General features: G+C 39.9%; 1 protein-coding gene across 1 annotated transcript in view; it reads right to left on the bottom strand.

Annotated features, from left to right (window-relative positions):
- Positions 1-25,000, bottom strand: part of unc-5 — a 256,136-nt gene that overhangs the window by 27,472 nt on the left and 203,664 nt on the right. The window contains exon 7 of the mRNA XM_076198739.1: positions 2,095-2,262. Within this exon, the coding sequence (XP_076054854.1) occupies positions 2,095-2,262 (168 nt within the window). The remainder of the gene's footprint in view (positions 1-2,094; positions 2,263-25,000) is intronic.

The raw sequence follows: 25,000 nt of genomic DNA, 5'->3' as shown, positions 1-25,000 counted from the left end.
CCTACTGTTCCGCGGACAGACCTGACTTCGATGGGGGAGGAACGTTTGGGGGACACCCAAGGTCCGCGGGTGAGTTTTCCTCTGCCGCACATGAGGGAGGCTGGCCGGCTGGCCCGGCTGCACCCCAGACACATGCCGGGGCATGTCTGAGTGGACGCGTAGAAGGCTTTCGTGTTAGGGTCGAGGGTGTCTGTGGTAGGAAGTGTTGGATTGCCTTTGTGTGTGTGTGTGTGTGTGTGTGTGTGTGTGTGTGTGTGTGTGTGTGTGTGTGTGTGTGTTATCTGCTTAAGGCATCAGACAATCCTTCTAGGATGCAGACATGCGTAGGATTATAGGTATAATGCTTCAAAAATGCTACTGAGTGCGACTACTCTTGCCTTCTTCCCCCCGGGAATGTGAACTCGCGTCACTCGACCAAACCGGGTCGACTTCCTCCACGGTGAAGACGCAGGTGGTAACTTCTCAGTATTCAGCCTCCCCCCCACCCCTACCCCTCCTTAACAACGTAATATTGAGCCATTCCCTTCCCGTCAACCCGGACTGTTTCTGTATCCATTAGCAACCATCTCCAATAGTTCTAACTTCCTATGAAACGGAAACCTTCTCAGTTGTCTGAAGGAAAAAAAAAAAAAAAAAAAAATCTACGAAAGTCTGGGTGTGAGTAGAAGAGTTTATGGTTTCTTAATTTAATTAACTAAAACTTCCGAGAATATGGATGAAAGGAACCATGCATGGATATCATAATAAAAATATATTTCCCCCACTCACAAACCCGGCCGTGATAAACATAGCGCTCCCTACGTTCGCAAGTGTTGCAATTTTGAATCGGCGGCGTATTCTGATTTATCTATTTATCTATTTGCATTTATATTAGTCCGTTATTATACATATGCATGCGGAACTGTATAAAATAATGCTTTTTTCGTAACAATCCGTGACATAAATTACTGCTTATGCCACAGACGGTTGGCAAAGTAGTCGTCTATTTGGCTATTTCTCGGACTGATAAAGAATATTCTTAACCCATTAAACTCCTATGACAAGATGTCTTGTCATTTGGTCAAATAAAACAAAAAATCATAAAACACCAAAATGTTTGATCAAACACCAGAAAAATATGACGTCAATCCTCGCTTCGCTGCGAGCGAAGCGAGGACTGACGTCATATTTTTCTGGTGTTTGATCAAACATTTTGGTGTTTTATGATTTTTTGTTTTATTTGACCAAATGACAAAGGATCTTGTCATCGGAGTTTAATGGGTTAATGAAGATCATTCTTCACTGCCATGCGGTTTTTGCAATAACTAAAAATCCCTCTAGTTTATTACTCTGTTTTCGTCTACACAGCTCATTCATTTATCTAATCTCCCTTTACTGCCCACCTCCATACGAGTGATTGAAATGTGTGTGTACGCTGGGAAGGGGGGGGGAGATAGTAATGTATACATCTACTTCTACATTTCCATTTTTATGTGTCCAATCTCTGTACCAATGGGGAAATTTAATATAACCTGCGAACACAAATCCTGGGTTCAGCGCATACCAAGATCCAAAAAACACATTTCCGCCACTGGTGTGAGTAGTTCGAGCATAACTACTTAACTACATCAGGAATCGTATTTTTAGAACAAGGAAAACAACCAAGAAGCCGACGAACAACACCTTACATATATTTACCCTACGTTTCGGCAATCAGGTTGCCATCTTCAGTGAATCTACAAAATAATAATAATAATAAAAAAAAATTAAATAAAAGAGTGCATGATACCAAGATGTTCTACAAAAAAATATATATATATATATATATATATAATCTAACAAACAGAAGAGACATAAAAGGATAAAGCAGGACTGAACATAATGAGACAATAGATCTAATGTGTTGTCCATCGCCTTGAGGGTCATTCATCTGGTTCTAAAACTACTGAACTACTTTCGTTCCCGTGGCTCCCCGTCTCACTCTGAGTCGACATACCTGGGCAGACACGGGTCCTGGTTCTACAACCACTTAAGTTCTAAAACTACTTAACTACTTTTGTTCCCGTGGGTCCGGTACCCAGCGATCCCGGCCTTAACTAACTCGAGTCGACATACCTGGGCAGACATGAGCGCAATCGGTCTTCTGAACGGCGGGGCCATGGCAAGCCTCGCCCCCGTTCATGGGAGCAGGGTTGTTGCACATACGGGTCCGCTTCTGCACACCACGGTAGCACTTGCTGCTGCACGATGACCACGACGACCACGACGACCAGCTGCCGTCCACTGGAAGCAGAGAGGGGGATTGTCAGAAAGACTGTATACTGTATCTTTCCTGTTGAACACCTAACTCCTTTCGCCGCCCTTACTTGTTCTTCCTATATATCATTCCGTTCTCATTTGTGTCTTCCGCGCGCATGCAGAGACCCAAACACAAATACACACACACACACACACACACACACACACACACACACACACACACACACACACACACACACACACACACACACACACTTTCAACGAACGGACGGCTTGACGAACGCTCTGAAGAAAAGTGCAGATTGAGGATACCAACGCAAAGAGAAGTGCCTTTTTGTATTTGCAGGGGGGGGGGAATTGCTCGTGAGGTAGTGGGAAAGTAAGGAAAGAGGAGAGGGGGAGGGATTACTGGGGAAATGGAAGATAATGAGGATGTGGAGGACTTGGCCCAGGCAGACGGGCGGAAGATCAACATGAAACGACCACCGGATGACGAAATGGCAAATAAAAATGTAAAGATTAGAAGTATAGAAAGGAGAAATACAGTAGAAAGTGACGAGAATATGTTCCAGGGATTTAAAGAGGGTGGGGGGGACACAACCCCCCCCAGACTGATAAGACTAGAGGAGAGAGTTGATAAGGTGATCGAGGACTTGGAACGTAAGTTAGGTAATGTAGGCTCCATTCTACAAAGAATTGAAAGATTGGAACAACTAGAGAAGGCTAACAGAAACTTAACTGAAGAAGTAGAGGACCTAAAAAGACAGTTAGGAAATGTAAAGGAGGAGAATGAGAAATTGAAGAAGAATAGTAATGAAAACAGTGAGAAAATAGCTACAGAAGCTAAAAATTGGAGAATAACTCAAGAAGGGAATAAGGTTTCATTCACTGACATAGTCAAACAGCAATTGAAAGAACATAATGAAGACTCAGTTATTAAAGTGATGAGACAGAAGGAGAATATAGTAAGAGAATTAGCTGACAAAAAGAAATGTATAATTATATTAGGAATGGAAGAGAAACATAACCCAGATAGAACCGCAAGAATCAAGGAGGAAAATGAAAGGGTAAGCAGTTTATTAAAATTAGTCCAGGAAGATGAACCAGAAATTATAAAGGAAATTGAGGAAAAATTCAGACTCGGAAAATATAGTACAGATAAGACCAGACCAATTAAGATTAAATTCAGGTCACAAACAACGGCAGAGAAAATTCTATCCAAGACAGGGAAACTAGCAACAAATGATCAATATAAAAAGGTATGGATAAAAAGAGAAATGAATAAGGAGGAAAGAGAGGCAGAAAAGCAGAAAAGAATTGAAGCTAAGGCAAAAAACGAGGAAAGAACGGAGTCAGAGAAAGAGAGATTCTATTGGAGAGTAGTGAACATGAAAATAAAGCAGTTCGACATACTAAAGAAAAACATAAGGGAAACAGAGAACACAATGGAAGTGGCAGAAAACTAAGAGTGTCTTACACAAATATAGATGGATTGATAACAGGATTGAATGAACTGAATGATTATTTGAAAGAAAAAGAACCGGACATAATGGGAATTGTAGAAACAAAATTAAAAGGCCCACTACCACCCAACAGTGTAGGACATGATACATACAATTATTGGATTAGAAACAGAGAGAAAAAACAAGGGGGTGGAGTTATGTTCCTGACAAAGAAGGATATAAACGTGAAAGGTGTCATATATGGAAAGAATACAGTAGAGATGATTATGATAGAAGTGGAAGACCGAGATAAGAAGAGCAGAAAATTTGTGATCAACTATGTGCCTCCGAAAACAGCCTCATGGGAGGAGAATGAACATAAAAGTATGTTAGAGGACACAAAGATAGCATTAACTAAAATAATGGAAGACGGAGGAAGAATAGTTATGATGGGCGACTTTAATTGCAAAGAAATCTGCTGGGAAGAAATGACAGTAAAGAGTGGTGATGACTCATGGGGAAATGCTCTACTTGAGATGATTACTGACCATTCAATGACACAATGGATACAAGAGAACACTAGGTATAGAAATGAAGAAGAACCATCGAGGCTAGACTTAATAATTACATCTGAACCTAGAATAGTGGACAAGATTGAATATAAAACACCAATAGGTAAAAGTGACCACATATTGATTGAACTGGAACTTAATGAAGAAAAATATATGAAAAGAAATGAACAATATAGAAAAGGAAGAATGATGTATGAAAAAACAAACTTTGATAAAATAAGAGAATTCTTCCAACAAGAAAACTGGGAAGAAATATACAAAGAAGAAACATCAGTGGAAGAGAAATGGAATATTTTGACAAAAATTTACAAAGAAGGAGTGGAAAAGTATGTCCCAAGACAAAAACAAGAAAAAGAATATGTAAAATGCTGGTACAACAAAAGTTGTAGGGAGTTAAAAGACAAAAGAGACAAAGCCTGGACCGGATGGAAAAAAGACAGAAGACCTGAAAAATGGAAAATATATACTGGTTATAGAAATGAATATGTACAAAAGTGCAGAGAGGAAAAAAGAAAATATGAAAAAGATGTTATAGAAAAGTGTAAAGATCAACCAAAACTATTCTACAGATTTGTAAACAATAAACTGAAAAACAAACAAGACTTGGAGAAATTAAGACAAGGGGGAGTTGAATACACTGAGGAAATGGAAATGGCAGAAATTATGAACAAACATTTTAAATCAGTGTTTACAAGGGAAAATATACAACCTGAAGAGATTGAGTGGAAGGAAAAAGTCCCCCCTATGGAAGAAATAGAAGTAACGAAGAATGAAATATTGACACACTTGGGTAATTTTGATGTCAGAAAATCGCATGGGCCAGATGAAATAGCAAACTGGATTCTGAAAGAATGTAGGAATGAACTGGCAGACAAAATACATAGCATAATAAGCAGTTCCTTAAAAGAAGGAAAAGTTCCAGAAGATTGGAAAAAAGCAAATATAGTACCTATATATAAAGGAGGAAATAAAGAAGAACCTACCAACTATAGACCAGTCTCTCTAACAAGTACAATAGCAAAAATATGTGAAAGAATTATCAAAAGTAGATGGGTAAAATACTTGGAAAAAAACAACGTACTAAATCCAAGGCAATTTGGATTCAGACAAGGACGATCATGCGTCACCAATTTAATATGTTTCTATTCAAGGCTAATAGATATAATACAAGAAAGAGATGGATGGGCTGATTGTGCATTTCTAGACCTAAAAAAAGCTTTTGACAAAGTACCACATAAGAAGTTGCTTAAGAAATTAGAATATGAAGGAGGAATACAAGGTAAATTGCTAAATTGGATGGAAGACTTTTTGCAAGAAAGAAAAATGCGAGTAGTGATAAGAGATCAGCACTCAAAATGGAATGAAGTAATAAGCGGTGTCCCGCAGGGAACAGTTCTGGCCCCAATAATGTTTGCTATATATATTAATGATATGGATGAAGGAATTGAAAGCTATATGAGCTTCTTTGCAGATGATGCAAAATTACTGAAAAGAGTGAAAACTGAAGAAGATTGTGAATCACTACAGAGAGATCTAAATAAAGTACAAGAATGGAGTAGGAAGTGGGAGATGGAGTTCAATACAAAAAAGTGTAGTATAATGGAATTTGGAAAAAGCAAAAACAGAATAACAGGATCATATAATTTGGGAGAAGAAGGAATAAAAAGAGTAGAAAATGAGAGGGACCTGGGAGTCATTGTTATGAATAATATGTCACCTGAGAAACATATAAATAAGATTTTTGGAGAAACTTATAATTTAATAAGAACAATCAAAGTGGCATTTACATACCTGGATGAAGAAATGGTGAGGAAAATCCTAGTCACCCTGATAAGACCAAGATTGGAATATGCAGCAACGATATGGTCACCAAGTACAAAAAAATGTATAAAAAAACTTGAAAGAATACAAAGAGCAATTACTAAACTGGCACCAACACTCTCAAAACTATCATATGAAGAGAGACTACAAAAACTTAAACTACAGACACTAGAGAAAAGAAGAGAGAGAGGAGATTTGATAGCTATTTACAGAATCATGAAAGGCATAGAAATTACTGATAGAGAGAATCTGATAAAATGGGATGACAGAAATACAAGAGGACACGGAAAGAAAATAAAAAAAGACAACTATAGAAGAGATTTGAAAAAGAACAGCTTTCCTCACAGAGCAATAGACAGTTGGAACAAGTTAGATGAGAAAGTGGTGTGTGCAAAAACAATACATGAATTTAAAAATAGTTTAGATAAAATGAGATATGAAGACGGGACCTCACGAGCATAGCTCCCCTTCCCGTAAAATACAACTAGGTAAATACACACACACATTTGGAAGGAATAGGAGGAACCACAGTTGTGAGCTTATGTGAGATTTATTACTCTTACGTCTCAGACTAGAGTCCTTCTTGAGACAGATTACAATTCTTATTTTAATCTCTGAATAAGGTCTCGAGTCCGAAACCTTAGAGTAATAAATCTCACGTAAGCTCACCACTGTTTCCTCCTGCCCTTACCGGCACATATCATCATGAATTACTCTCATATATAAATATAAAAATATAAATATAAATAAAAATATAAATATGAATACAAATGTAAGTGGGGGTAGGAAACACAAGTCTGATATTTATTCCTGACTAGTTTAGCGGTTATGATTTGAAAAAGCATGTATGTGGAACTAGTCATAAATAAATTGATATTGAGACACCTGTGTTTCATACTCCCACTCGTCAACCTGTCAGAATACCCCAACAATATAAATATAAACATCAACATATATGTATGTATGTATATATATATATATATATATATATATATATATATATATATATATATATATATATATATATATATATATATATATATATGTACAACACTGAATGGGTCCCAGTGATCAGAGATACATTTTAACAACCACAATGCACTTTAATTCTAAGCCATCAAAGGCAAGCATGCTGAAATTGATGGCTTAGAATTAAAGTGCATTGTGGTTATATAAAAACACACACACACACACACACACACACACACACACACACACACACACACACACACACGCCTTTCTTTGTCAACGTGTTTGAAAATGCACGCAAGAGCTGTCGCCCAGTCCAAGGGGAGATGTTCCCCACCCCCTGTGCACGAAACTTACCGGACTTCGCCAAGACGCTCCCCCAGACACCCCAACCTGTGGGGGCACATGTGTGGCTTTCCTTTGGCCACCGCTGCCACCAATATCATCAACCAGCTACTGACACCAATATCGCCACTACCATAATCCCTTGGCCGTGATTTTCATGATAAAGTTACTCAGGCCGCCGCCTGGCGAATTTGTTTGACTGGAATTCTCTCGGGTAAACTTCTCTTTAGTTATCTCTCTCTCTCTCTCTCTCTCTCTTTAACACTTGATCGCTCTTAAAGTTGAAGTCTCCATGCTCTTTGCCTCTGACTGGCGACGGTGACCTAAACTTTTTAAATCTGATCACCAAAGAAGGATGAAAGTTGTCCGTAAGTATAGAAACGATGGTAACCTACAACTCAAAACAACAACAAACATAATGATGATACTAGAGTACCAGTTTTGACATGCTAGCGTGATTCGCGTAAACTTGAATCTGAATATTTTTGAAACTTGCTTTCGTTGTCTATTTGTTGTTCCGCATCCAAATCGCTAGGGTCATTCAAAATCTCAAAATCAAGTGTCATGCTGCTATGTGAGAGAGGGAGAGGGAGAGAGGGAAAGAATGAAAGAGAGAGAGAGAGAGAGAGAGAGAGAGAGAGAGAGAGAGAGAGAGAGAGAGAGAGAGAGAGAGAGAGAGAGACATAAAGAGAGAACGAGAATGTGAGAGGGGGGCAGAAAGGGACAGAGACAAAGACAAAGACGAGAAGAGATGAGAGAAAGAAAGAGAAAGAGACAGAAAGAGAGAACGAGAATGTGAGAGGGGGGCAGAGAGGGGCAGAGACAAAGACAAAGACGACAAGAGATGAGAGAGAGAGAGGGGTGGGCGAGAGGTGGGGGGGGGGAGAAGGGGAAGGAAAGGAAGAGACGACAAGTCTATTTCACAGACAGGAAGTGCGATGCAGAATGTCGTCTGCATATGAAACTTCTCGAAGATGAACTAAAGTCTGACCGGCCTTCGACATTGATAATGCAAGAATACAATGACAACGTGGAATGTAGCTGGGCAGAAGATGGATCCATATTTCCATACCATGAATATTATTTTTTTATTCAGTATACTTACATCTACATACATACATACACACACACACACACACACACATATTTAATGGGTCAAGTTTAATTAAAGGTTATCATGGTGTTAGTATATTCCATTCTAAGTTACCGTTTGACCTTACCCTAAGATATCATTTGGATACAAAACTAGACACTCAAGAAAGTGGTCAAGACTGATAGTTATCCGTTCCCCATTAGCATCTGAAGAAGAATTATTTTGTTCACGTAATTCTTGCCTGCTATCTGCCCATAATTTTAATTTCCGAAAAAGGAACTTGGCAACCAATGTAAGAACAATCTCGAAGGAATGAATTTGGATTAGGATAGATTCTTCGCAGTGTGGCTGTCTGTTAATATGCTTCTGTATCCATGGATAAAAAGTCACTGGAGAAAACACGGATAAAACTATGATCCATATTCTGCATTATATCATATTGAATACGTCTAAACTAAACGAACTTCTTGAAAATTTCGCCTTCCGATATTCTTTTGCAGAAACATAAATCTCATCAACATTTAAAATTATTAATCTTCATTTTTTTAATATACGTTTACGTGTCTTTTCAAGACGCAAATATTTTGTTTTTTCAGTCGCGTATGCATTTCTCATGACTAAAGGTACGTTTTTCTCGGTGCGATTATCGCTCGACGATGATCGTCAAACGATTATCTAGAGCACTAATTTTTTTGTTTTAAGCGACTCTAGTGGCAGTCGCTTAAAATAGCTCCATGATGATCGTCAAACGATTGTCTAGACTCTAGACTCTAGACAAAGAATTAGTACTCTAGACTCTAGAGTACTAATTCTTTGTTTTTGAACAACAAAGAATTAGTACTCTAGACAATCGTTTAACGACCATCGTTGAGCCATGAACGATCATCGTTGAGCTTTAATAATAACCTCACCAAACAAAACGTGTCTTACGGCATTGTTCTCTTTATAGTACGGACCTCTTGACCTTTCAGTGGTCCAATTTCTACCACTGCCCCTTTGCAGGATTCCTTCTCATTGTGAATACGAACCAGACGGGCAGCAACGGGCCTCAAACTATCGGGACGTTGGAACAATTTCACCAACCGAGTAGTAAATGAATGGAATACATTTCCTGCACAACCAATGGCGTTGCTGTGCAGTTTCAAGTTTCAAGATTCATTTAGATAAAACCAAAACAATATACTGTAATGCCTATCAGTGAGTTAATAGTTTTGTTCATGTAGTTACCAGCTTGTGTGAGTCTCTGTTTTGTTATTTATTCAATTTATATTAAGGTTTTCTTTCTACACCCGCCTTCGTTGCGAGCTGCCATAGGAAAGGAGTTTGTCTGTCGGCATTTCAACTCTGTCGTCGTCGCTGAGGACGACAACAACTTTGCTGGCGCCGCTAAGCTGCTGATAATATCGATCTTCTCCCGTCGAGTCGGTTGCATTCTCCCTCCAGAATACCAAATAATTCGGCTCTGCATAGAAACAGCCGCTTTCCACACTTCCGAGGACCTAATTCCACATAAAGAACAGATCAGTCGACAAGGTCTTGATGGCGTTCTGAAATAGCAAGTTTAAAATAGCACGTGCGAATTTTTTTTGATGTTCTAATTTTGACTCGCTTAATCCCATTAGACTTCTATTTCTAGAAACATTAGTTGCATGGGTTAATAGGCTTGTTTGTGGAGCAGAGGCCAGAATGATTAGATGAAAATAGCGCCCCAGGGCAACAAATCAAACCCGGAAGAATGACGACAAATCAACAGATGGAAGCGACGACGACCGACCTTGGTTCCGATACGGGACGACTATGACGTCATCATCACAAGTTTTACAGAATAGAAAGATGACTCATCGGCTGTAGAGGCAGCTCTGATGACGTCACGATTCCCCTCCTCTATCTCTCTCAACTTCACTCCCTCTCCCCCTTCCATCTTCCCTCCCTACCTCTCCCTCCCTCTCCCTCTGTTTCTCATTACTTCTCTTTATCTCTCCTCTTTTCCCTATCATTCTCTCTATTTCTCCTCTCTTTCCTTGTTTTTTCCTCTCTCCCCTCTACCCCATCTCATATACGTTCACTCGATACCTCTCTCTTGTTCATACTATCTTCCCTTCATCTGTTTCCAAGGCTGACCCTCTCTACAAGACAATAAAATGTATCCAATATATACATATATTTAGCAAACTATATCCAGATGAAAATGTAGCTTACATATATCATAATCAATATGCTAATGGTATTTTGTTTTATATATATATACATATACATATACATATACATATACATATACATATACATATACATATAGAATTAAATTTGACCGCTGCTTGTGCAAGAATAAGCTTCTTGTTGAAGGATTCAACCTTTCTAATAGTGCTTCTTTGTTCTTCATGAAGTCGGAATAAAAGATTGCCGAAGTTCATATTGTGTATTATACGACGTTTCGCCCTTCTTAGAGCATTTTCAAGTACATTTAAATGGTAATAGAAACAATTTATATATATGACAATAGGTGAACTGGGAAAGCTTACACAAAATAGTGAAGAAAGATCAAAGATCTTATGTGGGAATTACGTCCGTGGCACTCCGTGGGGTGCTGGGAGGGTCAGTTGTCCACCCAGTGAAGCTAGAGCCACGGAGGTTGTACCTCCCTGTACATTTATGGATGGAGCCTTCTCTCGAATATGGAGGGCCTCCAGGATCTCCAGACGATGAAAATTATGTGCGGAGTCGATGATCTTTGTATTTTCCACCAGGATCTTTCTAGTCAGGGAGGAGTTATGTTTTTCCGAAAAATGTTTCTTCGGGGCACCAGCTTGTAGATGGCACGTTAATCTTCTGGAGAGAGAAGTGGTCGTCATTCCTATGTAAGATACAGGACGAAGCTTACAGTCTTCGTGCGGGCAGATGAACTCATAAATGACATTACTCCTCCGTAGTGGGTTGATGTTACGGGTCGGGTTATTTCGCAGGATGAGGTTTGACGTTTTAAAATTCTTATAATAAACCCGAAGCTCCAGCTTTTCTCCAGGGTCGGATGGTTGTACACTGCGTTCAACAATTTCCCTGAGGATTCTTTCGTCCATTAGGTACGCCGTACTCATAAAAGCACTATTAGAAAGGTTGAATCCTTCAACAAGAAGCTTATTCTTGCACAAGCAGCGGTCAAATTTAATTCTATATGTATTAAGGAAGATCTGCTACCTACCTTTACGAATATAAAAACTCATGACCCAGCAGTCCGCCTAGAAGACTTCACTTTGGAGTACCGGAGGAAGCTCCTCCGACACCAGCAAGATGTCAAAACTAAAGAGTGTGATAAGCTTGATGCCGAGCTAGAACACTTTAAAAACGAATGGTCTACCTACGCAATCCCGGTAGACTTACGTCAACTTATTGACAACTCCCTTCGCGATATCCTCTTGCAGTTTCACCAATCCACTGAATCTAGAATCCTGAAGAAACTTATCCACCTTAACCATGGTCCCCTCTACCTGCCTCAACACAGAGATGGCTACGTCAACCTTTCTAACTACAGTCCTACACCCGACCAGATCAAACTTTTGAACTTGGGTCTTAACTGCCACGCCCTGAGAAAACCAGGTCGCCATCAGAAGAGAGTGGAGATTGAGATCCTCCTTGAGAACATTTATGCCCTGGAAAAGCTTGGTAAAGTCTCCACAACCCCCAACTTACCAGCTGATTTGTTGTCTGAAGCAGGTAAGTCTCGAGGCTCTTTCAAAAGTCAATTAATCGACGAGAACCTAAAGAAAGCCGCCAGAGAACTCCAGGAAAATGAACACATCGTTGTTAGGAGAGCAGATAAATCCGCGGTGTATGTCCTTATGACAAAAGAAGAGTACCTGCAGAAAATGAGTACGATCCTTGGAGACACTTCCAAATTCCAAAGAATTTCCCAGGATCCTTCCAACAAGTTGAAAGTGAAGTGTAACAGCATCATCGACACCATCAACGCCAAAAAAGGAGGAATACACTTACAACGCATAACTGGAGAACATGGACCCGGGTATGCATATGGAAACGTAAAAACACACAAGCCCCATAACCCCCTTAGACCAATTATCAGCCAAATCCCCACCCCGACTTATGGTTTAGCCAAGAGACTCCACGAACTCCTTATCCCATATGTACCTAGTTCCTGGTTGCTGAAGTCCCCTAAAGAATTTATTGACCTTCTTCACAACAAAGCCCCTACAGGTCTTATTGCCTCGTTAGATGCTGAGAGTCTCTTCACAAATGTCCCCGTGAATGAGACCATAAACTTCATCTTAGATGAGGTTTATCACTCCAATCATGTTCCCTTGGATATTCCGGAAACTTTGCTTCGTAAACTTCTAGAAGCGTGCACGACTGAATCCCCGTTCCGCGGACCGGACGGTAAGCTGTATAGACAGGTAGATGGTGTGGCGATGGGGTCCCCTCTCGGAGTCCTTTTCGCCAACTTCTACATGGGTTTAGTGGAAAGACGAGTTTTCTCAGATCCTTTAATTCGCCCACACTCCTATGGTAGATACGTGGACGATATATTCGTTGAAGCAAGAGACCATACACATCTACTAGAACTATGTGAGTCATTCGCTACTAACTCTTGTCTCAACTTCACAAGTGAACGCCATGCTGATGGTTCTTTGCCCTTTTTAGATATCTTTATAAAACCCGACGTAAATAGATTCACCACCACTGTATACGTTAAAAGCACGAACGAGGGTAGATGTTTAAATGCGGATGGAGAATGCCCTGCAGCCTACAAGAAAAGCGTCATACGTTCATACGTGAACAGGGCATTCACGCACTGCTCCACATGGCCTCTTTTACACCAAGAGCTTCAACGTTTGCAGCAAGTCCTTGTTAACAATGGATTCCCCAATAAGGACGTACAAGAAGTCATCCGACGAAAAATGGAGAACTACCTAAAGCATGACACCATCCCTCCCGAGAAACCCCCCTCAATTATTCTTAATTACAGAGCTTTTATGAGTACGGCTTACCGAACGGACGAAAGAATCCTCAGGGAAATTGTTGAACGCAGTGTACAACCATCCGACCCTGGAGAAAAGCTGGAGCTTCGGGTTTATTATAAGAATTTTAAAACGTCAAACCTCATCCTGCGAAATAACCCGACCCGTAACATCAACCCACTACGGAGGAGTAATGTCATTTATGAGTTCATCTGCCCGCACGAAGACTGTAAGCTTCGTCCTGTATCTTACATAGGAATGACGACCACTTCTCTCTCCAGAAGATTAACGTGCCATCTACAAGCTGGTGCCCCGAAGAAACATTTTTCGGAAAAACATAACTCCTCCCTGACTAGAAAGATCCTGGTGGAAAATACAAAGATCATCGACTCCGCACATAATTTTCATCGTCTGGAGATCCTGGAGGCCCTCCATATTCGAGAGAAGGCTCCATCCATAAATGTACAGGGAGGTACAACCTCCGTGGCTCTAGCTTCACTGGGTGGACAACTGACCCTCCCAGCACCCCACGGAGTGCCACGGACGTAATTCCCACATAAGATCTTTGATCTTTCTTCACTATTTTGTGTAAGCTTTCCCAGTTCACCTATTGTCATATATATAAATTGTTTCTATTACCATTTAAATGTACTTGAAAATGCTCTAAGAAGGGCGAAACGTCGTATAATACACAATATGAACTTCGGCAATCTTTTATTCCGACTTCATGAAGAACAAAGAAGCACTATTAGAAAGGTTGAATCCTTCAACAAGAAGCTTATTCTTGCACAAGCAGCGGTCAAATTTAATTCTATATGTATTAAGGAAGATCTGCTACCTACCTTTACGAATATAAAAACTCATGACCCAGCAGTCCGCCTAGAAGACTTCACTTTGGAGTACCGGAGGAAGCTCCTCCGACACCAGCAAGATGTCAAAACTAAAGAGTGTGATAAGCTTGATGCCGAGCTAGAACACTTTAAAAACGAATGGTCTACCTACGCAATCCCGGTAGACTTACGTCAACTTATTGACAACTCCCTTCGCGATATCCTCTTGCAGTTTCACCAATCCACTGAATCTAGAATCCTGAAGAAACTTATCCACCTTAACCATGGTCCCCTCTACCTGCCTCAACACAGAGATGGCTACGTCAACCTTTCTAACTACAGTCCTACACCCGACCAGATCAAACTTTTGAACTTGGGTCTTAACTGCCACGCCCTGAGAAAACCAGGTCGCCATCAGAAGAGAGTGGAGATTGAGATCCTCCTTGAGAACATTTATGCCCTGGAAAAGCTTGGTAAAGTCTCCACAACCCCCAACTTACCAGCTGATTTGTTGTCTGAAGCAGGTAAGTCTCGAGGCTCTTTCAAAAGTCAATTAATCGACGAGAACCTAAAGAAAGCCGCCAGAGAACTCCAGGAAAATGAACACATCGTTGTTAGGAGAGCAGATAAATCCGCGGTGTATGTCCTTATGACAAAAGAAGAGTACCTGCAGAAAATGAGTACGATCCTTGGAGACACTTCCAAATTCCAAAGAATTTCCCAGGATCCTTCCAACAAGTTGAAAGTGAAGTGTAACAGCATCATCGACACCATCAACGCCAAAAAAGGAGGAATACACTTACAACGCATAACTGGAGAACATGGACCCGGGTATGCATATGGAAACGTAAAAACACACAAGCCCCATAACCCCCTTAGACCAATTATCAGCCAAATCCCCACCCCGACTTATGGTTTAGCCAAGAGACTCCACGAACTCCTTATCCCATATGTACCTAGTTCCTGGTTGCTGAAGTCCCCTAAAGAATTTATTGACCTTCTTCACAACAAAGCCCCTACAGGTCTTATTGCCTCGTTAGATGCTGAGAGTCTCTTCACAAATGTCCCCGTGAATGAGACCATAAACTTCATCTTAGATGAGGTTTATCACTCCAATCATGTTCCCTTGGATATTCCGGAAACTTTGCTTCGTAAACTTCTAGAAGCGTGCACGACTGAATCCCCGTTCCGCGGACCGGACGGTAAGCTGTATAGACAGGTAGATGGTGTGGCGATGGGGTCCCCTCTCGGAGTCCTTTTCGCCAACTTCTACATGGGTTTAGTGGAAAGACGAGTTTTCTCAGATCCTTTAATTCGCCCACACTCCTATGGTAGATACGTGGACGATATATTCGTTGAAGCAAGAGACCATACACATCTACTAGAACTATGTGAGTCATTCGCTACTAACTCTTGTCTCAACTTCACAAGTGAACGCCATGCTGATGGTTCTTTGCCCTTTTTAGATATCTTTATAAAACCCGACGTAAATAGATTCCACCACTGTATACGTTAAAAGCACGAACGAGGGTAGATGTTTAAATGCGGATGGAGAATGCCCTGCAGCCTACAAGAAAAGCGTCATACGTTCATACGTGAACAGGGCATTCACGCACTGCTCCACATGGCCTCTTTTACACCAAGAGCTTCAACGTTTGCAGCAAGTCCTTGTTAACAATGGATTCCCCAATAAGGACGTACAAGAAGTCATCCGACGAAAAATGGAGAACTACCTAAAGCATGACACCATCCCTCCCGAGAAACCCTCCTCAATTATTCTTAATTACAGAGCTTTTATGAGTACGGCTTACCGAACGGACGAAAGAATCCTCAGGGAAATTGTTGAACGCAGTGTACAACCATCCGACCCTGGAGAAAAGCTGGAGCTTCGGGTTTATTATAAGAATTTTAAAACGTCAAACCTCATCCTGCGAAATAACCCGACCCGTAACATCAACCCACTACGGAGGAGTAATGTCATTTATGAGTTCATCTGCCCGCACGAAGACTGTAAGCTTCGTCCTGTATCTTACATAGGAATGACGACCACTTCTCTCTCCAGAAGATTAACGTGCCATCTACAAGCTGGTGCCCCGAAGAAACATTTTTCGGAAAAACATAACTCCTCCCTGACTAGAAAGATCCTGGTGGAAAATACAAAGATCATCGACTCCGCACATAATTTTCATCGTCTGGAGATCCTGGAGGCCCTCCATATTCGAGAGAAGGCTCCATCCATAAATGTACAGGGAGGTACAACCTCCGTGGCTCTAGCTTCACTGGGTGGACAACTGACCCTCCCAGCACCCCACGGAGTGCCACGGACGTAATTCCCACATAAGATCTTTGATCTTTCTTCACTATTTTGTGTAAGCTTTCCCAGTTCACCTATTGTCATATATATAAATTGTTTCTATTACCATTTAAATGTACTTGAAAATGCTCTAAGAAGGGCGAAACGTCGTATAATACACAATATGAACTTCGGCAATCTTTTATTCCGACTTCATGAAGAACAAAGAAGCACTATTAGAAAGGTTGAATCCTTCAACAAGAAGCTTATTCTTGCACAAGCAGCGGTCAAATTTAATTCTATATGTATTAAGGAAGATCTGCTACCTACCTTTACGAACATATATATATATATATATATTTGTATTTTGTTGTTGTTGTTTTTTTGTATTTTTTTTTTAGAAATCGCAGAATCTGAGGTTGCCTTTTCATGAAAACTAATCCTTGTAAAGGAACTGGGTACAATGACTAAGTTTTATACGACAAACTCAGAAAACCATTGTTTAATTCTTATGTCGATTTTATAGCTTTCACCTAACGTTTTTATTCAGCTGAGGGAGCCCAACCCACCGTTTAACAGCCAAATTCAAGGCCGACAAAAGTCAGACGAGAACTCGGTCCAAACGCATACCCTCGACCGTGTCTCATAAACGCTCCTTTCCGTGAAGATGATCTTCGAGTGAATTTCAAGTCAAAATTGCAGTTTTAATACTCGATGGACTACGTGCAACCCCGCTATAATAGTTTCTTTTATGACCACCGTGCCTCTTTGAGCACTACTGGCCAGGGTCCTTCGAACATTAAAGACACATTTTTTACTCGAAGATTACTGGAAGACCCTTTTTAAGGAGAGGGTGTTTAGAGTTACGGGGCAACGGTCCCCTCGATGTGACGTCATGTCGCTTACTTCGAAGAAGAATGACCGTGAGACCAAGGCATGGCACTGCCCCAACCCCAAACTTCCGCCATTAATCCTACTTTAGATGTTGAAATTTACTTATACTGCAATTTATATATGCATTGTATTCATTATAAAACATACATAAATGTATGGGCATAATAAATTGACCGATGAACTTCCATATTTTATACGAAATCTACCTACAAACTTGGATAGGTATGTAGAACTATGGGAGGCTAATGCGATTAAAACATTACATATCATAAAATGCAACAGATAACTGATTTCCTTTGAATATTTTATTTTCCATTATTTCTTTTTTAAATCTTATATTGGCAGGTATCATAATCATCGTATACCACGTAGAATTTGTATTTCGAGTTTCTCGACTATAGAAAAAAAATCTTCTTGGGTTTTGGTAAAATTCGCTTACATGTCGTCCACAAACACACGAAACATGAGTATAATATACTTACAATGAAATTATGAAAACATTACATGTGCCTGTAGTTTCTCTATATTAAAAAAAAATGACAGGAAGTATATTAAATTGGCACAAAAGCTGACACTATTACTTTATCATTCTCACGTATTCTGTATCCACTGCCTCTCCTAAGATGCTGATTTTTTTTAGGAATCTTTGCTTCTTTATACACCTAATCTTTGCTTCCTTATACACCTAAAAATCTAATACTACATTTGTAATACACATGAATGGAATGTATTTTCTTTCATGATCGAAGATTATTTTGTGGAGAACCTTCACATTAATTGCATTTTTTTTTCTTATTTTATGTACCTTTATGATAAACGATTTTCATGGAAATTGTATATATCATCCCAAGGGTGTGAGAGAGTGGATTGAGAATTTGCTCAGGAATTCGACAAGCTCGCTGTGTCATCTACCTAACAAATACTGTGACCGTGTGACGTCATGAATCTGTGACATCACAGATGACGTTAGTGTGAGACCGGAGGGTGGGTTTGGATGGGGGTAGGGAGGTGATTGTCCAGTCCATGGATGTAAAACCGAAGTCTCTAAAACAAACAAGATTCAATGAGTCAGCAAAATGTGTTTTTGTGGTTACTGGCTGTTCGGAAGGAGATCGGAAGCTATTTGTGATCTGATGTGTGGGATTAAACACATACATACATACACACACACACACACACACACACACACACACACACACACACACACACGTACCCGACGACCACCCAAAGTGAGAGTGCTAGCGTTCTTGCTGTCACTTCTGTATTCTAGCATCTTGTACGAATGGCAAACCGAAAACGTGGAGCCAGTTTTTCGTACATTCCACTAGACTGCATACCTCAGTCGTGACAATCTTGTGCAGCGCACCGCATAATAAAAATTCCACAAACGACAATTTAACAAAAAATGGTATGCCAAATGATGGAGGCAGTTTTTAATATACTGTGCAACTTTTTTTTTTTTTTATTGGGAATCGATAGGTTTGGTTAAACAATAAAGGAAAATGGGTCTGAAATGCACGTCGAATGTTTACGAAACGCGACCTGATGCTAACAACGTGCCCAAAGGGAATGGGCTTATTGTCGCTAATATTATTATAGTCTGTTCACTTCAACTTGGCAAAAACTTGTCAAAGAAAGTAAAAAAGAAAAGAAAAAAAATCCTAAACTACTGATACGAAAACCTTTGCGAGACCGACATTAGCATAAAATATAGTACTAAGAAAAATAAAAGAAGAACTATAGATGCAATAATCAAGGCTCAATGGCCACTACGGAGGACATCACCTGCGTTATGATTTAATCGCGTGTCTTCCGTCTAAAAGCATTTATGTACCAATAAAACGTTTCCAATCCCCCTTGTCAACAGTGCGGTAGTTTCTGTCATCCCTCCTTAATCTACCAAGCGTGCTCATGCCACGAGAAATATGACGCGAGCTTTCCTTTAACATACAGTACATACAAACCTGCATGTACACACACACACACACGCCCACACACACACACACACACACACACACACACACACACACACACACACACACACACACACACACACACACACACGCACACACACACAGGAACAATATATTGTTGATGTTTCAACTACAAGTCTTCTTCAAAGTGACAGACAAATAATGTTCATTAACGCTTGTCTGTCACTCTGAAGAAGAATTGTATACGAAACGACAGCAATATAGCGTTCTTGATCCAACCCGTATTTTACCATAGTTTCCACTCAACTGTCGCCCTTACACACACACACACGAATTTAAGAGCAAACTAGACACTGCGAGATACAAAGGCGGGACTCCACGAACGTAGCTCCCCTTCCCGTAAGAACAACTATGTAAACACACACACACACACACACACATATATATGTACAGTGTATACATATCCTCTGGTATCCATTATGGTAAAAGTACCCAAGTGGACATCCTGCCTCATAACAGATCAGTTATGTAAATATATCTGATGTCTATGAGTATACAGTATGCTTTTATATACAACAATTCTTTTATGATATTTGTTTTTGTCACCAAAATGTATATTTGCATTCTTCCGAGGTACCGTGGGGCAAGTTCGAGTGTCCACAATGGTGCATGTCGTATTTGTGACACACGAAAGCTCTCTGGGCTTGCATTAGCATATATATGGTCATATTTTGTATTCTCAGATGTCGTCAGAGAGCGAGAACGATCTTATAACCACGAGTAATCTTCCTCTAAGGAATTTTTAACAGAAAACCACAACGTCGACTGTCGGTAGTGATGGTGATTGTGGTGGTGGTAGTGTTGGTGATAATGATGATAATGATGATGATGATGAAAATGACGATGATGGTGATGATGACGATGACGACGATGATAATGAAGAAGATGATGGTGATGATAATAATGATGATGACGACGACGACGACGACGATGATGATGATAATGATGACGATGATGATGGTGATGATGAAGAAGATGATGGTGATGATAATAATGATGATGACGACGACGACGATGATGATGATAATGATGACGATGATGATGGTGATGATGATGATGACAACGATGATGATGATGATGATGATAATAATAAAGAATATGACGACGACGATGATGGTGACGATGATGACGACGATGATGATGGTGATGATAACGACGATGATCATGAAAAATATGACGATGATGATGATGATGTTAATGATGACGACGATGATGATGATGATGATGATGATGACGACGATGATAATGAAGAAGATGACGACAATGTTGACTATGACGACAACAACGAAGTTCCCCGAACTGTTGATTGTGGAACTCTTGAATCCCCATATACTGTACAGACATGGCAGTATGGGGCAACATTTCACAAATCAAATACTTGAAATATTCAGACATAAGAATGCTATTCATTGCATTCTTCTCAACAACCGTGTAATCACAGATGAATAGTGATGTCCCTTTTCAACTTTGGTTCTCAAACTATCTTATATGTCGTCGTCTTTTTGTTTCCAGCAGACACGCACGCTCCTACCCTCAACATTTTTGTATATGAAATCATATATTTGTTCTATTTATAACTTTTCTATTTATATCTTAATAGAAAACGGGTTGGGGTGGCTGATAGAATTATATTTTGCACGTATGTAACGGCATATGTATATATATATCTTTAATTATTTAATTATTCTTATTAAACAATGACTTGTGCAGATGACTTGTATTCTCACGTTTCTCTGGGGAGGGGGGGGGTTGCCTCCTAATTTGGGAATTAGCTGAACACCTATATTACTTATTACACTCAGCTAAACAACATAACAACATAGAACATAAAGGATTATATTCCACTGAAAATGGTATTTGCGAATCCAACCCTATAATCTAATTCAAACGGACGCGTGCTCGCAATCAATGTACACTTTAAAAACAAATGTATTTTTCATTTCTAATTCATTTTTTAAACTTTTATTTTCAAGCTTTAAAAACGCTCTCGCTACTTTATTTCAAAACCGATCCCCATGGATTCATTTTTTTCGTTATATTAAAAACTGTCTCAAATAAATTGTCGGGTGGTCATAAAAATGTTAAAACCTGTCATTTGGGGATATTTTATCATGGGGATTGGTAATGACTTCTAGTCACGACGAAGGGGTTACATTCCATAAAAAAAAATGTTAAAAAAATTGTTGGTACGATCAACGTGCAAAGGGTGTTGTCTCATGTTTTGCGAAGAATTCGTGATCCTGAAAATATCCTCACCTCTATTGGTAATTACGGAGCCGCCTCGCCTTGCGAACCTTCGCCTTACGAACTTTCAGACATACGAACGAACCCCCAAGCCTACTTTACCAGTTTCAAAGGTAAGAAATCCAACATTAAAGTATTAGTATTACAATCTTTGTTTTATGTATCATCATTAATGTGTTTTATGATACGTAAACATTTATTGACTTTATATCATACATTAGCATATAGATATGAGCACCTTTGAAATGATGTTGAATAACGACTTACGATCATTTCGAGTTACGAACGTAACGTAAGACGTTCGTAAGATGAGGAGTGTCTGTATTGCGCCATAAGGCGATCGCTAAATAGTCGTGTCACGTGTGATGCATGGGGGATCCTGGCGGAAGCCAGAGTGAATGAGTCAGACGTACTATTGTATGGACGAGGTTCACCGAGATATAGTTAACCGTGCACTTGAACAGAACAGGGTTAAATTCCACTCGAAGCGTGTGAGGTGGAGGAGAAGGAGGAGGTTATCCTTAAAGTGAATCAAGGAGAAATATCCTAGAAGATCGTACGTGCTCCATTCGCTCATAAAGCTGTACGGCGTATTCGTGATTCAAATGTCATACTTGGCTCCTACCCAATGACAAGTTATGACACTCCCCCATTTGAAGGAATAGGACAATTTGTCAGTGTACATCAGGTTGGCAATGCAGCAAACTTGCAGCCTTGCTTTTTATCTCCGCGTCTCAAAGAGGATTAAACGCTCCAACACAATTGTAACCTCGTTACTTCTCAACAGCACCCACTTAGTCGCGAGGGGGGATCCAATCGTGAACAATAGGATTAAGTCTTCTTCTTGGCTCTGAGCAGAGAAGATCTTAAGAGTTCTTTCATTATCACATTGTCTTTTTCAGTAGTTTATTTTCTTGTGATAGTCTTGCCTGCATCGAGTGTGTTGCACAAGTGTATACTACATCAATACACTGCTTTGCTTGGCAAAGTTGTTGTGCATCGAGTGCAGTATGATGAATTGCGAAACACCTCAAAGTAAAGTTTTATACGAGCCGTAAGATACGTCGAGCTCTTGCTGAAAGAAACTTTCAGAGGAAAATTATTATAATGATCAAAACAATATTATTATCATTATTACTATTATCATCATTGTTATTATTAGTATCATCATTATTACTATTATCATTATTATTATTATCACTATTATTACTATATTTTGAGTGAATTAGTTCTAAACTGGAAATATATAATTTGGCGTTCGAATCCAACAACTATTAAATCATTCTACTTGTCCGGACAGTCCGAAAACACAGGGCAGAGGATGCACCTAGGAGCCTCCTGGTGTGAACCCTTCACCCCCCCCCCCAGAACACAAGAATCCATTTCCAAACAACCGGAATTTTTTTCACTGTCGACACTTAAGAGCAATACTATAAACTTCTTTATGGTTTTCGAAACCTTTACGCAGGGGTTGTGTGAATCATCATAATGTAGCGTTATGACACAAATATGATTCTTTAATAGACGAAGAAGACGTAGTGAGTTTTATAACCCCTGCCATGTCTTCGTGTTTCGCTAAATTCGGATTTCGTGACTTTTCCCCTGAATCGTTTTAGTATTTGTTTTCGACGTCCGCATCTATTTTCAGCGATCGACCCAAAGGTAGGAAATAATGAAGCGCGCAAGCCGATTCGTTTTCTAAAAAAAATATGCTACAAAGAAACAAGAAAAACAAATGAAAAAAACACATGAAAACTATAACGTACTAAAGAACTGTACTAGGCGTGTCTGCGCATGACCAGAATTTCCGTAAATAGCACAAGTGGCTTACGCTTGGTTACGACAAAAGACGCGTACATACAAGTACGACCTTGTAAGGGACAAGACCCTCAGGAAAGTAGAGATTAAGTTATCGAAGCAAGTATGACAAGAAACGAGACAAATCCTACTTAGCCAAATAACAGAGCTGATGATTCTCTTCGTGCGCGTGATTTGTTGGAGCGCAGGATTATGGGATCATTTACGTAAAGCCACCCGCTTTCACGGGATCAGTGTTTGTGTGTGTGAGTGGGGAGGGGGATAGGGGAATCGGTTTGGAGGATAATACATGAGGCACTCCGTGTCAGACAGGCGAAGACGCCAGTGCCTCAAATATAATTTCTTTTTACCGCCTCAATTGGTCAAACTTTAGAGAGCGATAACTCAAAATATGGTTTTGGCGTCTTCGCCTGTCTGGCATAGGACGCCTCGGATGAGAGTGCGTGTTCACACTCGCCATACTAGGTGCTCATGAAAAGCCTCTTCTGGTGACAGAGTTGTAGGTTTAATTCGTTAAATCTGAGTACAAGGAACAGACAACGAAACCCTGGTAGAAATCTAGTGGAGGAGAAATTAAATAAACGAGATGGCACAACGTCGACCTAGAAACCGTCCTCTGAGTTCAGAATCAAATTATTCTCTCTAGGAACGGTTTTACACAAAAGAAATAGTAGACAACATGTGAGGCTGGAACCTTAATTAAATGTACAACGTTTCGCTTTTTGAAGCCTTTTCAAGTACACTAAGTACTTAAAAAAGCTTCTACAAGTAAAACGTTGTACATTTGATAAAGGTTTTATCATCACAAGTCATGGTGTCTAATCTGATCATTCTGTCGACAATTGCCATTAAAAAAATAAAAATAAAAACAAATAAATAAATGAACGAATAGAATTAGAATAACACATTAGCATTATCAAACAAAAGACTATCTCTAAATAACGAAGAGAGGCTAGAATCCTCCACATGTTGGTCGTGGTGATTAAAAACGACATGTGGCGACTGGTTCAGATCAGAATACGATCCGTTAAACTTTGTGTCACACTTGTTTTGTTCTTTTCCCTCCGGGGCCACAACAAGCGCTGTCGACACAAATCAAGCGTTATTCCATACCAATGGTTATATTCACACATACGATGTCGCTAACAATACTAATACTTGCTTCGCATTTTGTGTAAATACAAAAACAGAATATCAATCACAGGGAAGATAGGAAATACTCGTTTTACATAAGGTAATATGGTATCTGGATCAGGGCTCACTCGCCAGTCAGCAAAAACACCAATTAATAGTTCCTCCCAGCTCTATATCATTTATTCCAAGGAAAACCTACCGTGGTAAGAATAGATGGAGAAAAACCGCACGATAACACCATTACTCACCAGAACACACCGCATGTAGTAGATACCTTTCCGCGCTCGGCGATGCTGTTTTTGTTTATAACACCGAACCGGGGGGATGGGGGGGATGGGGGGGATTG

This window comes from Oratosquilla oratoria, chromosome 15 (genome assembly GCF_046742065.1).
Source record: "Oratosquilla oratoria isolate Oo_2021 chromosome 15, ASM4674206v1, whole genome shotgun sequence".
Classification (NCBI taxonomy): Eukaryota; Metazoa; Arthropoda; class Malacostraca; order Stomatopoda; family Squillidae; genus Oratosquilla; species Oratosquilla oratoria.
The sequence above is the reverse complement of the archived record's forward strand: the minus strand, read 5'-3'. Positions and strand labels throughout refer to the sequence as shown.